The 15,414-nt window shown below is 36.6% G+C and overlaps 1 protein-coding gene across 1 annotated transcript in view; it reads right to left on the bottom strand.

Moving 5' to 3' along the window:
* The window catches only part of LOC124530282 (protein vestigial), a 39,464-nt gene that overhangs the window by 23,517 nt on the left and 533 nt on the right, over positions 1–15,414 (bottom strand). Inside the window, exon 2 of the mRNA XM_047104357.1 lies at positions 7,643–7,909. Coding sequence (XP_046960313.1) covers positions 7,643–7,750 — 108 coding nt within the window. The 5' untranslated portion in view covers positions 7,751–7,909. The remainder of the gene's footprint in view (positions 1–7,642; positions 7,910–15,414) is intronic.

Raw genomic sequence — 15,414 nt, 5'->3', positions numbered from 1 at the left:
GTCGTGACGACGCGCGTGTGTGTGTGTATCCTACGCACTCCTGAGCGCATTTTAATTAACCCGTCCATGAGAGTTCTTCTAATCCATTCCTCGGCTACCTACGACCGGAGCGCGCTTTATTTATGTCACACGGTTACCTATCTGTAATTACTATGTAATTTATAATATGAATTATACTTTATGTTGTCACTAATAAATAGTAGCGAACAATGTTTTGTAATCGTAAGAATTTATTGCAGATAATGCCAACGGTTACATAAATTACTGTGAATGAATATGTTGCCGTAGAATATATTTTTTATGCAATAGCGTCAGCCTCTTGACATTTTCTGCGAGAAATAATCACTTTAAACAACATTTGAACTAATTGAATGGGTTAATATACGAATTGAACAACTTTTCGATAACGTACGAGCGCGGCGCATAAATTAGTAGCGAATTAATTCGTTAACGTTCCAACAATCATTGAAATTTTAATGAAAGCGAGAAAGTTTGTTTCCTCATTGATATAAACACCTCCGCGCCGACGTGTGAGCGACTGTGAACAATAACTTAACGCTTACCTATCTGGAAAATAAGTGAAACCGTTTTTAGATACAGAATTTGTACCTCAAGCCGGCGTATATACTTTTTATTTAATGACCTCGGCCGTGAGCACTAAAATTGCATTGCATTGATAGAAATCGAAAAATAGAAAATGGTAGGTTTTTGGAATAGTTTATTTTTTATTTTTAATGTAGTATTTTAGCTAATATGATTGTATGAAAGTTAGATGAAATAATGAGACGTACCTATTTTTCTTATGCCATACACAAATCGAATTAAAAATGATCATATCATAAAACGGGTTTTTCTCAATAATAAGCAATCGACAAGGCGTCACATGTCGCAGTAATGAGCTCGGACAAGTATTATAGGCGATCGGAAAAAAATAATTCTACAAACACGCTTCGGCCTGCTTCTCGAGTTTTCGATTATGTCGCTATATAGTCGGGGGCATAGGTTTGTCCAGTAGTTAAGTCACACTTGTCACCCAACATGACTTCGCGATGGAATGCCTCGATTCCGTTTCACGGCCAGGGCTAGGCAGGAGTCGTTATAGTACTTTGCTTCAGCTGCTGGCGTATGTGTCTGCAAAACTGTTGCGACTGAACTGTCAACCATTTCCCTCAGCCGTATACACAATACTGCACACATTGCTACCGGTGACAGTACCTTCTTAGGTGAATGGGTTAACTAGAAACTTGTTTTATAAGTTATCTTTTTTAATGTTCTCCTATCTGCCGAAAGGCGCCGCCTGCGCTATTTATAATTATCGATAAGAATTCCAGATAAGTTCACATATTTTTCTTTGATTGCAGATGAGTACTAAAGATTACCAGATAAACGTTATAAAATAAATATGTGTTCCCGGGCGTATGATTTAATTACAGACACAGTCGCAGTGCACACTGCACAGGCGCACAGCGATGAGCTTGATTAGAGCCCGACACGTATGTGATGAGAGCCCGCAGCTCAGCACGTGCACTATCACGTCGTCTATAATGTATGAGCGATCGCATACTTATGCTTCAAAAACCAGTCAGGTCGACCAGTGAGAGAGATCCCGTTAGCTAGATATCGATACGGACGCGAGGTTTCCATATCTCGCCACTCTCACCTGTCCACGGTGAGTGCGGACTTTTCTATCGTCATTCATTCAGGGCATAGCAATTTTAATCAACTTAAGCGCATTTTTGACTTCGAGGGTAATCGTTTTTCGATTTACTTGGAGATACGGGAGGATTAACTAGTTGCGTGATTGCGACGTTCAACAGAGGTATGAACATTCCGAAGAGTGTCTGTGGTCGTCTGAACGTTTCTGCTTGAATTTCTAGAAGAAAAGAGTTGGGTTCAAGATGCGGCTTAAACACATTGTGCACACGCATTGTGATGGTAGCACAAGTTTACGCGAATTATATATAATAAAACGGACTTGGGGCTCCAATTAAATCATTACAGAACAAACAAGGTTGAAGCCTATCAGTTGGCACAACACATTTTAATCAAGTGATAAATAGTAATCGATTTCTTAATCAAAAAGAAAAATATAATCGTTTATGTATAGGGCTACTTGTGAATAAAACAATAAGCAATCACAAATGTTGCGTGTGATCGCAACGTGTATCCCACGAGTGCGCAGTAGGTAATTATGAGCGTACGAGAGAGTGGGCCTCGCCGAGCGGCGCAGGGAGCGGATGTACTCGCGTTAGACAAGTCAATTACCAGTGCTTGAGTACAAGTATGTGCCCACAGGTCGCAGGTAAACTTAACTGCGAGCACGGTTGTCGGATATTAGTGAGTAAGGCTGTCGTTCGGAATATTAGAATGCGCTTTCGTTCCATATTTTTCAAAATTGCATCAAAAATATAATATTAGGCAGTTCAAGTCCCGTCCAGGTACAATATTTAGTATTGTTGTGTTACTGACCGATAAGTGAGCAATGAATATATTTTTCATTACATAGCTTTACATAGTCCACAGAGTGTGAAAGCCTTTCGCCTTAACATTTAAGAAAATCACAGTAGTACATCTCGATTGTTAAATAAAATAACTTTGTTCATTCATCAACCAACCCAGCGAGGTTATTATGTCATTTACTTACTTAAAAGTAAACACATTTTTATGGTTTGACTATAGGTAGATCTACCTATGGAATAAAAATGTACAAAATTGAATTGTTTTTAGTAATTATATGACAGAAATACTAATTAAAGATCTTAAAAAGGCGCCAAATAATGGCTCATACGAGGCGCCTGGGTGCTTAGAACCGACCCTAGACATGAGATGAAACAAGTTTTCACCCCTTTCCCCCGTAATTACTCAATCTCTCTCGCCATTTAGCGTATTGCTGTATGGCACTGAATAAATGCTGGCCTGAAGGTATCACCCAGCACGCCCACGCAAACAATATTTCAGCATCACTTTTGTATAATTAATCTTATAAAGAAGCGGAATAACAGGAAGGCAAGACAAATGTTAGTTAAATACTCTCTTCCGAGTCGGTTTTAAAGCTAATGGCTCGAGGTGCCGACGTATCGCTGTATAATAGTTTAATTGATAAATTCCTCGTCCTACTTATCTACATGTTTACATTAATTAAAAATTTCGCGCGGCTCGCTATCTGAAATTTCATGAATGTCCACAGAGTGTGGAAGCTAATCAGATCTCACTCGTAATCGGCTCGTATGTAATTGATACTTCTAGTAAACTGGAAATCGCCATAAACGTTGCTCGACTACAATTCCAAGTATCAGAGTTATGTGGAAGCTTGGCAAAAAGTAGCGTGTAAAGGTGGCATGGGCGTCATGGCCGTAGGCCGCGGCGCAAAAACGCTCGCCGCATTAGTATGCCCCTCGGAGCCGCTGCCCGCCGCGCTCCTGCAGCGACATCACGCTCGTGCTGCCTAGCACAAGTTGGATAACACCCGATTGTAAGACCACGATGACATTCAGACGAGTGCGAGTGAAATTTGAGAGAATTAAAGAATTGAAGCGAAGAAAGGAATTGGGAATGTGGCAAGCTCTCACTATGTCAAATGTAATTCCTATTGGTTGTTCCTATCGGTTTATCGTGACGATGTAACAAATAGATTTACTATCAAGTTCACAACTGAATTATAATTGATAGCATATAATATGTGATGTGTATGTGCCCCGTCGACTGGTATTAAGTTACCAATTAGAAGCGCGCGGCTCGCGGACGCCTTCGCCCAAACTTAACGACACTTTCACAGTCATTACGGTTTTATTAAATTACAAAAACATCTGCTACTGTCTCTACGTTATAATAATACGGCGAAGGGACTCGTCTGTGTATTAAATCATTATTAAAAGACTACTGACCGCAATATCCTAGCTTCATTGCGTTCGTATTGTAGTCAAAGCCGTATCAGTAGCGGCTCGAAGTGTACTTTTGTTGGCTCAAACACTACACCCATCGCTCTAGCTTTTCACCTCAACCGAGAGGCATCGCCTCCATACTGACGCGCACAGCTGCACTACAACGCGTCCCTCGTAAATGAAGACTCGTTTTCGATATTGAATTTGTTTAAAATGATTATTATGATTAATAAATATTATCGATTCAGGCTAGGTTTGATTCGCCGAATGAATTACGTCTCTATGAGTACACGAGGAGGAGACGCTCGAGCTGCAATTATAAACAATCGTTTGATGCTGTAATAATGCAACACTTAAGTTATTAAATTGTGCGTTCACATAGTCGACAGCAGCGTGTGTAAATAAGATATGATACCGATCGCGGCCGATTAGCAATAAGTCATCGCTGTCGAGCGGCGTCACCTGCCGTCGCCGCGGTCACATAACTCCGGCGTTTGGCGCGTATCGCGTATCAAATAACAAAACATAATGAGCCCGCGTTCTGACTGCATTACTTTATTATTAACCCGAAAGTTAAACGGAACGCACCTTTCACTTGACCAATAGTTAAGCGGCTATTGGAATCTTTTTGCAGAATGAGCTTGAAGATTTCCTTACAGTTATCGACTCATAAAGCACTTGACATAGTGTTACTTCTCCCTAGCACTCAAGAATGTTTCAATTCAGTAAGAGTTTAGTATATAATAAGAGAATCCAACTGTTTCCGTTTGTATTTTTATATTAGGTTGGGCAAAAAGTCTTTTCGCATATAGTATGTATGAACTTGTAATAAAATCTCTTTGGCTATACCATTTGTATCTGGCTGGTTTTGGTATCATTAAAAAGTTTTAATTTTAAAGAAGGCACTTCCAAATTCAAATTAGGAATTTGTGTGATTTTCATTTGTTTTTGTTGTTGTTAAAATGAGTGAATCTAAAGAAGAAATTCGATACATTTTAAAATTTTACTATAAAAAAGGTAAAAATGCAACTCAAGCAGCGAAAAAAAATTGTGATGTTTGTGGACCTATTGCAGTATCTGTGAGAGTAGCGCAAGTTTGGTTTAAGCGTTTTCAAGCCGGAAATTTTGATATCAAAGATGCATCTCGCTCTGGTCGCCCTATTACGGACAAAATTGATGCCATTTTTGAAAAAGTGGAGCAAGATCAGCATATTAGTAGTTACGATGTAGCTGAAGAACTGGCAATTGACCACAAAACGGTTTTGACTCATTTGAATAAAGCTGGGTACACAAAAAAGCTCGATATATGGGTGCCTCATGAACTCACTGAAAGAAACCTAATGAACCGTGTACTCATTTGTGATTCTCTATTACGTCATAATGAAACCGAACCATTTTTGAAGAAGCTGATAACTGGTGATGAAAAGTGGATCACATACGACAAGAACGTGCGAAAAAGATCGTGGTCAAAGGCCGGTCAAGCTTCACAGACTGTGGCAAAACCCGGATTAACTCGCAATAAGGTAATGCTGTGTGTATGGTGGGATTGGAAGGGCATCATTCATTATGAGCTGTTACCGCCCGGCAGGACCATCGATTCAGAACTGTATTGCGAACAATTGATGAGATTGAAGCAAGAAATTGAGAGAAAGCGGCCAGAATTGATCAACATAAGGGGTGTGGTTTTTCACCATGACAACGCTAGAACTCACACATCTTTACCCACTCAACAAAAATTAAGAGAGTTTGGCTGGGAGGTATTAATGCATCCGCCGTATAGTCCTGACCTTGCACCTTCAGATTTTCATCTGTTTCGGTCTCTGCAGAATTCCTCAGGCAGTGTCAGGTTAACATCACGAGAGGACTGCCAAAACCACTTGTCGCAGTTTTTCGATCAGAAGCCCTAAAATTTTTACAGCAATGGGATCATGTCACTACCAACAAGATGGCAAAAAGTTATGGAACAAAATGGCACCTACATACTGTAAGCCTACCTATTTATATATATAAAATAGATATATATTTTTAAAGGATCATTAGGTAAATTGTGTATAATATAAGCTAAATAATAAGTCATAATTATCTAATTATAGAGTTTTATTGTGTAAAATAACACTTATTATTAATTTAAAATAATTACTAATAAATATATTTAAAATAGCAACACTAGACAAATAAACGAATTAAAAAAGCAGTATGATGGACAATGTGGGCAGAAGCATGCAGAATGTTCTGGAAAAGTTATACGGACGCGTCGAAATTGTGGAGAGAGGAAATAAAATTGTAAAAGTGTAAATCAGTGTGTTTCAATTATTAAAAGTTCTAGCTAAACTGGAAATGTGACTTCAATACTTTAGTCAAATGTAAATAAACTATAAAAAAAACTTTTTGAATTTTAATATAAAATACGAAGAAACTTCTTCCCCAACCTATTATGATTTCTATTTATATCAATTTGTATTTAGTTATATTAAAATATAAACATAGTCCCGCTAATTCGTCTGCTGATTGGATTCGAGTCACTCGATAACATGTTGTAGAGCAAATTTAGTTTCCTGTTATCTCCTATTTATAGAGGATTTATCAAGTATGAACTTAGATATCATTTAATATAAATACAATAGCTAATCACAGAGGCACTATTCTGTTACTAGTGGCGGGTACCACCAACCCAACACTCACCTAATCGAGCAATCGACAATCGACATCGAGCATGTTAGTTCCCACGGTCAGCTCAATATGGACGATGTAACAATTTTTATTTCTTAAATAGCTACCAGAACTCTGCGAGGTGGTAACCATTTACGATTAGATTTTAAAAATTTCCCAGATCGCCAATAATAAGTCGAATGATATCGATGATTAAATATTCGACGTTTACTACGAGCACGTGTCACGTGGGTCTGGAGCCATACCTTAATTATCAGTACAGATATTCCGAATGGAGCATCACGTATGGAATCTTTGCTAAATAGGTACCTAACAGCGCATTCTTCGCAGGAAGATAATATAGTGCCTCGGTTACAAATTTTAAATGATTTTACATTTAGGTAACTACGATCCATACGATACGAAAAATAAAAACAAACGTAGAGAAACTGTTAGAAATATATATTTTTAATTGATGTTGTAAACATTAACACAAACATTTGACCGAACGACAAGATATTCTTTGTGCTAGTGGCCATTACTATCCGTTTTCCGCAGGCACACCTTGGGCATTAAATATTACACTATGGACCCCATTGTAAAGCATAAATGACTAAAATTTTCAAATGAATGAAATAACGCCGAGTGCATATGTTGATTCCCCTTAAAGTTATCTTACGTTATCTTACGAATTCATAAATGCGGCAAACACTCTGTACAAGATTATATAGATGATAAAAGAGCGTAGAGTTCGTATTCGTTGCGTTTCCCGCTGGTTACTTAAATTTAATTATTTTTTTATATGATTTGTTACACGACGATGAAGTCGAATAACTATTGTGTACCCACTGAGCTGCTGATCCAGAGCTTGCTTGTGTTACAAGTGGTGTTAAGAGACTAATACAATAAAAATATGTTGACTATCGGCCGATTTACACAAACTCTGATTATTGTTGAGTGACTATAAGAGCTCTTGAAAGTGACATTACATCGGAAATACAGGCAACAGGTCTAACATGACATTATGATCACAAGTCTTTGTCGCGGCTCAGCATCAGCTGCTGGTAATGTAGTGTACGTGTGTAGAGGTGTAGGTGCATCACAATACTGACCCGGTCGTACTGGAAGTGCGGCGCGTGGTGGAAGGAACGCGCGGCGCCGCGGCCGTATAGGTAGGGGTAGTAGGCGCCGTACATCACCTCGGGGCAGCTCACCGCCATCCCGCCCGCCGCCGCGCGCGCCCCATCGCCCCCCCACGCTCTCCGCGCGCACTCTCACCGCTCTCCACGACAGACGGTCACCGCTACCGCTCACCGCTCGGCGCTCGTCGCTCACCGCCGCCGCACACTCGCGGCTCCAGCGGCGGCGAGACGCGGACTCTGCGCACACAAACACACATACACATTAGATATTGACATACATCACATCCACAATGTCAGCTATGCGACACGTCATTTAGCGCGTAGTTCTGGAACAGAAACAGACGTGAAATAATTACCGAGAATAATTGTTGAGTGCGAGTTTCACGCGTACCTAATAAATTAATTCGATTATTGGCACGGCTTTGATGATAGGTTTCCATCAGCGGGTATAGCGTGGCTTAAAATAGCACAATCGATATGATATATGATATGATATTATGTATCCTCTACTTTAGTACTTTATCGAGTTTTGTATACCCGGCATGGAAAGTGCTTAAAAAGAGTATTAATACAGCAAATGCCGAAATCGTACCCTTATACTAAATTTTATTCAATCTGCAGTCTGCACACACGCGGCCACACGCGGCACCCACTGTGTGCAATAGCTGACTCCTTCGAACTTACGGTTAGATAAACTGATTCTGTGTTAAAACTCAAGTCCTGCTAGCTGCGCAGGCATACAGGTACACGGCTGATTTAATATTTAATATCACATACAAACATTAAACGAAAGTTACATATACCTACTCGTACACTGTTTCTTTGAATAAATCAAAGGTTTAAATTTTGCTTAATTTTGATAATTTAATTTTTGGGTAGATTAGAGGGTAACTAATTGTATTTAAATGTTTACTTTTCGGTAATTAGATATAACGTATACTAAACAATAGCCTACAAATAAATTTAAATTCATATCTAGTAATTATTTCTAAATAATTTCATATCCGTATTTGAAACTCACCGAAACAGTCGGATAATCCGTAAAAAAATCGTGACCATAACCGTATCTGACGGTGAAATTTTATTTACATATCCGTTTACATACACATCCCAAATTACATATCCGTAACATCCGTTTTGGGTAGGTATATACTTTTCATTGTTATTATCTGCAGCTGGAGTTAGTAAGATTGAACGCAAATCTCAGACTCTACCAAACTGACTTGAATAATTCTCTTTGCGGTTATTTACTTTGGTATTTAGTTTGGAGAGACTATAAGTAACATCACGACCACGACCATCCAATTTGACAATGTACGAATCAGGCGTGAGCAATTATGGAGTATAGCGAGTGAAGTCGCGAATCACAGCTAGCTTACTACGACATGACATTCTTTTGAATCATATAAGCGGCGCTTGCATTTCCTGCATACGTACAAAAACTACGCTACGGCGCTTGTAACGTCGTTTTTAAGACGGTGTGTATACGAAAGCCATAATTACGCTACAGTTTGATCTGTATCAACGGGTTTGTCAGCTATTAAAATATATTTCCACGATTAAAGCTACACATTTGCCAATGCGGATTTACATTATTCAGGATACTCGTTTGGAGGTTTCGAAATTGCACAGTGATGCTTGCTCATTTATTAAATTCATTTACAATGTAAAAAAAGTTTCAATTGTAACTATATTTTATTAGGTGTAATTTGTTGAGAGAAATAAATGTCTCTATCGGTCCGGCGGCGGCGCTAGCGTAACATTAAATTTAATATTCTCAAAACTCAATGGAACCACTAATATTATCTCAATGGCAGACTCCAGGAATTCCATATTAAATCAATAGAAGCGACAGGAATTTCATTTAAATCATTTACGGCGAGTTTGGTTTAACTTTTTTGGTAATAAAATTAAACGTGCGCGACAGATTTAGGTAATGAGTGTATGATTAGCAGTGTAATATTTAAATTTATTTAAAAGATGCTAGTTAGTGGTGCCGAACTCAGCTTTACCGCGTGAACGTTTATATGTGTATAATAATTACGATGAACATATGGTTACGGTTAGGTATCTCATTTGTAAAACATAAGTACAATTGAAAAATGAATAAATCTTTTATTCAATTTGTCATTCGCGATTATCACTAACGATATACAAATCTGCTCAGGACACGGATAGAACGAAGAAACCAAGTCACCTATGAAATATATACCTATGTAGTCATAGTGACTTTGCCAAACTAACTATACAAATTATATAATAATGTCGTGACTACATATAACATTAAAATAGCCAAAATTTTTGTGTCGATAAAGTATCGTCCTCATATATCATCCTAAGTACCTAGTAACAAGAGGTGACGCCATGACGAAATCAACCTACTCGTTTTAATAAAAAAGAATCCTTGAATAAAGTTTAGCAAACAATAATTTGGGTTTGTCGCCAATGTACAGCTAAAGATTGTCGAGTGGGACGGGTAATTGAGAGTCCAACGGGCTGCCTGCTGGCGCGAGTGAACCGTGGAGGAAAAGACAAAATCGGTGATTCTCGTGGTCATGATTACAGACGATCTCGCTGATTGAATGGCTTCTTTATTAACACAAAACTCTACCTATTTGAAATCCTTATCAACAGCGGGCATCTGCTTGACAGGTACGTTAAACATCAGTTACATAAACATAATGCTCGCTTTGATTTGAATATACCTATTTAACACATAACTAGGTAACAAGTTGGTATAGGTATACTTATGCATTGACCTGCCAAACAAACATAGGTATGGGTACATACCTATGTTTGTTTGGCTACTACAAAGTAATTTCATTTTATACCAACATTTTATTGAGAAACTACAACTTACTGTAATAATATCTAAGGTTCGTTGGAGTGAAATCACGAACTACTAGGTGTAGTAATCATCAGTTATATGTCTACCTATGTATAATCACCCTCTACGAAGAGTTTATTTCCATCTGCATTGTTGTATGTTAATAGGAGCACACTACACGCGTCGGCCGACACGGCGGCGAGTAGGTACGTACGTCCTGAGGAAGGCATTCACAAGTAGAGTGAACGCGATAGCAGCCCACCGCATGAACGCAGCGATCCTTATATCGCACTCCGATACTCTACAAACGAGAATGCTAAATGAGTAAGTGCGCAGGTATTCAACACAACATCGACTTCTCAGAAAAATCCTCGATCGATTGCGCAATGTTGACCCTTTATAGTTTATACCTTTAGTACAATTGTGCGTTTGAATATAAACAATGTTACTCCGATGGGGCCGGTTCATCGAGGCGAAAGAAAAAGTAAATTTTAGAATAGGGTCAGTAATCCAAGAAATATCTCATCAGATTTGGGTATAATTTGACGCATACCTACTATTGGACCATCGACAATTGTAAGACATGTTTTAAGATTTAACACTATTCTTCTACTTCTAAGAAAAATATAATATTTGTTATCACAAAATAATGATAGATTGCTTTAATATTTATATATTTAAATTAATTTGTAGCGGATTAATTTATGTAGGTACACCACACACTCGTACATAATTTATGCTACTTATATTATGTGAGTATTGCACACCTTGTAACTGACATAAATGGACCTTTCGTTTTAAAAACGCAAATACTTTTATATAATTCGTTTGTTAGATCGGTCCTCGAATATTGTTCAACTGCTTGGAATATGATACTTCAAAATTTTGTAGATTCACCCTATCTGTTACAAAATATATGCTTTAGATGTCCTAAAATTAATACGCGTCATCAGTGCCTTTTTCATTTACCTATCACAAAAACTAAATATGCCCAAAATACTTTTATTTTTCGTGCCTGTGATAAATATAATAAATGTTTTTCCAATATAGATTATACAATGTGTACCTACAAAAAAAAATAAAAAAAGAAATTAGTACCTAATGCCTGTAAATTGTAATAAATTTATTTTTAATTGTTTTTTTTTTTTAATAATTTATGTATAACTCATGACTTTTTTTTCAACAATTGTCTTAATTTTCATTGATCATATTATTATTTTGCTCAATGTCATCAATTTTTATATTTTAATTTTAATCTGTTATTTTATATTTTGGCCAACATGTGTTTATACGTTTTATTTTTCTTAGCTCTAAATGAACTTGTTATCGGTGGAAACTTAATTGGTTTAAGTATTTATTTTTGTATGAAATTTTTTCAATTGATTGGTTGTAATACTGTTTGTTTCCCAATAAATAAATAAATAAATTTCCTAAATTAAAAAAAAATATAATTAAAAATTGAAAAAATAGAGGTTACTTTAGAATTAATGTGAAATTTCGGTCACCGTGTTCCGTGCGAACATATTTAAAATTAATAGTCATTTGCTAGTCTTTGTTTTATTACTATATATATATAAATGTACCTACTTTCTTATTTTGGATAATATTATCTGTCATCTCTATACTTTCTTTAAAGTTTATCAAGTTTGAAAAAAAATAATAATAATAATTATGTAAGCAATTGCGACACTAGCGTAACTTCACGCACCTCACAAATATAACTCGGTACGCAGGCTCGTTTGTAAGTTTGACGGGCCGCCCGTATTATATATGCAATAGCCTGTTTTATTTATATGCGCATACTTTAATAGCAATCCCTTTTAATAAACTATTAGAGCAGTACACGCACTACCACATGCGGTACGACTACTGTCGCAGTAAGGTTTGATTAACGCAACCATTAACATGCGCATGTCGTTAAAACATCGGGGAACAACGACAGCGGTGCGATGTGCCTCAGGCTGAGCCGGCGGACGGGGAGGGGGGAAGCAACACAAATTGAATTAAAATAATGTTTGAATTGTTATAGGTGGTATTACTTAGTGGTTTTCTGTTAGTATTGACTAGTTGACTGTTCGCGACGGATTCTCGCTGTTTCCAATCTCGGGTCGGTCGGCCAATGAAAGCAATTTTGTAAAGAGATGCTCAGTGGGGTAAGAGGTAGTAGGCGCGGAGATTAACTTTACTGTATTTTGTAATACGAGTAGGCACCCAATATCACTGGATTATACCTACGTAGGTATACCCACTTATATTTTCAATACCTTACATAAAACATGTATGAAATTGAGTAGGTGTATTTTTGAATAATTTTTGTATTTAAATATAGATTCTGTAAAGTGATAGATATATACTTCATTTAATTACAATTATATAGAGCAACGTATGATACCTAAATTCCAGAGATTCCATCTACTTCCAAATAACTCTACATCACATCTACACACATCTCCAAATGATATAATACAGAATATTATGCCTATTCCTTATAAGAATGTTGCTTGCATAAAAAACATTTTTTCGAAATAATAAAGTGCTGTTTAGGCTATGCAATGTTGACTAGGCGTTTTATGTTTACCTACAGAGGTAGGCTTGGGTACACCGATTGAAACAAAATATTTAAAAATCGTTAAGGAAAAAGTGTGTGGCGAACAGTCAGATAGGCGGCAAGGTGAAACTGTATACGAAGCAATGTACAGTAATACCTACGTAGAATAATTAAATGTGGACAAACAATAAAAACGATTACATTTTAAAACGTCAATTAAAGAATGCTATCATTTTTATTTACTTATCAATAGATTTCTTAAATAACATCTTGAAGCACGGATGGATGTTGGGGTGAAATGTTAGTAAATAAATACCTGGTTATGTGCGGCGGAAACAGTACTCGCGGGTGCGATTTTATTTTATTGACACGTAAATCATTTTCATTTTAATACGTTACGCTTACAGACATACTAAGTAATAAAACATTAATGTATATGTATATAAGATATTCCAATAATCAATGTTACTTAACTTAAATCTTGTGTAGGTAATCAATGAATCAGTCGTTATTTGATAAGTAAACAAATAATTATGTAGGTACATTAAGCTTTCAAGAGACTAATCTACTATCTCAAGTGTTACTGCTACAAATATAAGTAGATCTAAGTAAATAGTTTAAAAGGTTTAATAATGACGAGTGACGACCTCCGTCATGTAGTGTGCGGGTAGGTATATTATGGGTACTACACCGACTCGATGTAGAAAAAGTTTGCTATGTTGTCTTGGGTCTGAGTGTCTGTGGTACCGTCGTTACTTCTGATTTTTCATAACACAAGTTCTTTAGTTACCTACTTACATTGGGGTCAGAGTTATGTATGTGATGTTGTCCAATGTTTATTTTTTATTTCATAAAAAGTTGGTGATCGTTAGAAGTCTACCTAATCATGTGATTACAACGGATCGTATCGAAACGCTAGATATAACTTTAAAAATACATTTTGAAAGGAGTTAAGAAGAGTCTGGGTCTCACTTCTATACATATAGAACATGTACCTACTCAGTCCGCAGAGCTGGTAACACAGCTAAGGTAAAGGTTTTGTTGACGCGGCGGGTACCTACTGTTATTTATACTAGCATTATAGGTACACACTTTTGTTACTTACTGACTTATAATAATTCAGACTAATACTAACTCTAACAATGTAAACGACAGTGCATTCTACGGAGAACGATGACTTACAACAAATAATTTAGTTTTCAATATTTAGTAGTGTAACCCTAATTATCGTTAGAAAGTATTGTACTTTATTCAAGTAAACGAACAATGAAGCTTTTTATCCAATATCACCTTTACGGCAAGCAGCCTCCAGCAATAAGATTTAGCATTATTGTAATAGATAATAAAAGTTATTGATTAATTTATACTTAATAAACTTTTAAAATTATAAATTGATTATATTTCACGGTATTTCTTTTTTATTATTTTAAAAACGTTCTCTCGTACCGTATGCAAACGGAAAGTAGGGCTAAAGTTTATTCTTATTCCTTGTACCGTAATAGTTCCTATTGGTACAGTATTCAGCAGCAATAATCTTAAAGTAACTGAAGCTATAAGAATCACATTAGATTCGATTCGACACATCAGTGAAATCCTCATTCATCAGAATTAAAAGAAAGACTCCGCGGTATACATTGATACAGCTCGACTAATACCTACCTATATTTTTGTTATTTTCCTAACGTTCTACTCTATATGGTGAACATATAGCTGCAATAGATAAGACATGAGTTATGGCATATTATTTACTGTTTTGTTACTACAGATATTGAGTCCGGTGACATTAAAATCGACCAGACCGGTCTATATATACCTACCTAACCTTGGAACTGGCGAATGACTCCTTCGGGTTCTTTTAAACAAAGTTCGAATATTTACCTACACTTCCATGTGATTACAATAACATTGATCAAGTAGTCATAATCAGTGTATAAATATGAGATTTGAGTATAAACTTATAAAGCTAAGTTTTTGACTCCGCAGAATCAATAAATTCTTTAAGGCAAGGCATTCATTTCTATACTAAAAGTCCGTATATATTTAACTTTCAGAAATTCAAATCAATGTTAAAATATTTTGACTAATTGGGCATAATACTAATTATAAGTATACCTAGGTAAGTACATAGATGATAAAAAACATAGAGCTAAAGAAAGCTGTTGATTTTCACACAGATCTATTATTATATACTTTATTGTATTTGATTGACATAACATGATATTAGCTATGTTGGAAAAGAGTAACTGAGTAGTTCTCGGCGGTTCTTCTCGGTAGAATTTACCTTCCGAACTAGTGCTAACTTTACTTTGAATGCGATACTTAACATTACCTACGACTGGACGGCGCCAATATGAGCCAACTTGAATA

This window comes from Vanessa cardui, chromosome 6 (assembly GCF_905220365.1).
Source record: "Vanessa cardui chromosome 6, ilVanCard2.1, whole genome shotgun sequence".
Taxonomy (NCBI): Eukaryota; Metazoa; Arthropoda; class Insecta; order Lepidoptera; family Nymphalidae; genus Vanessa; species Vanessa cardui.
Note: the sequence above shows the minus strand (reverse complement) of the source record. Positions and strands in the feature narration are given on the sequence as shown.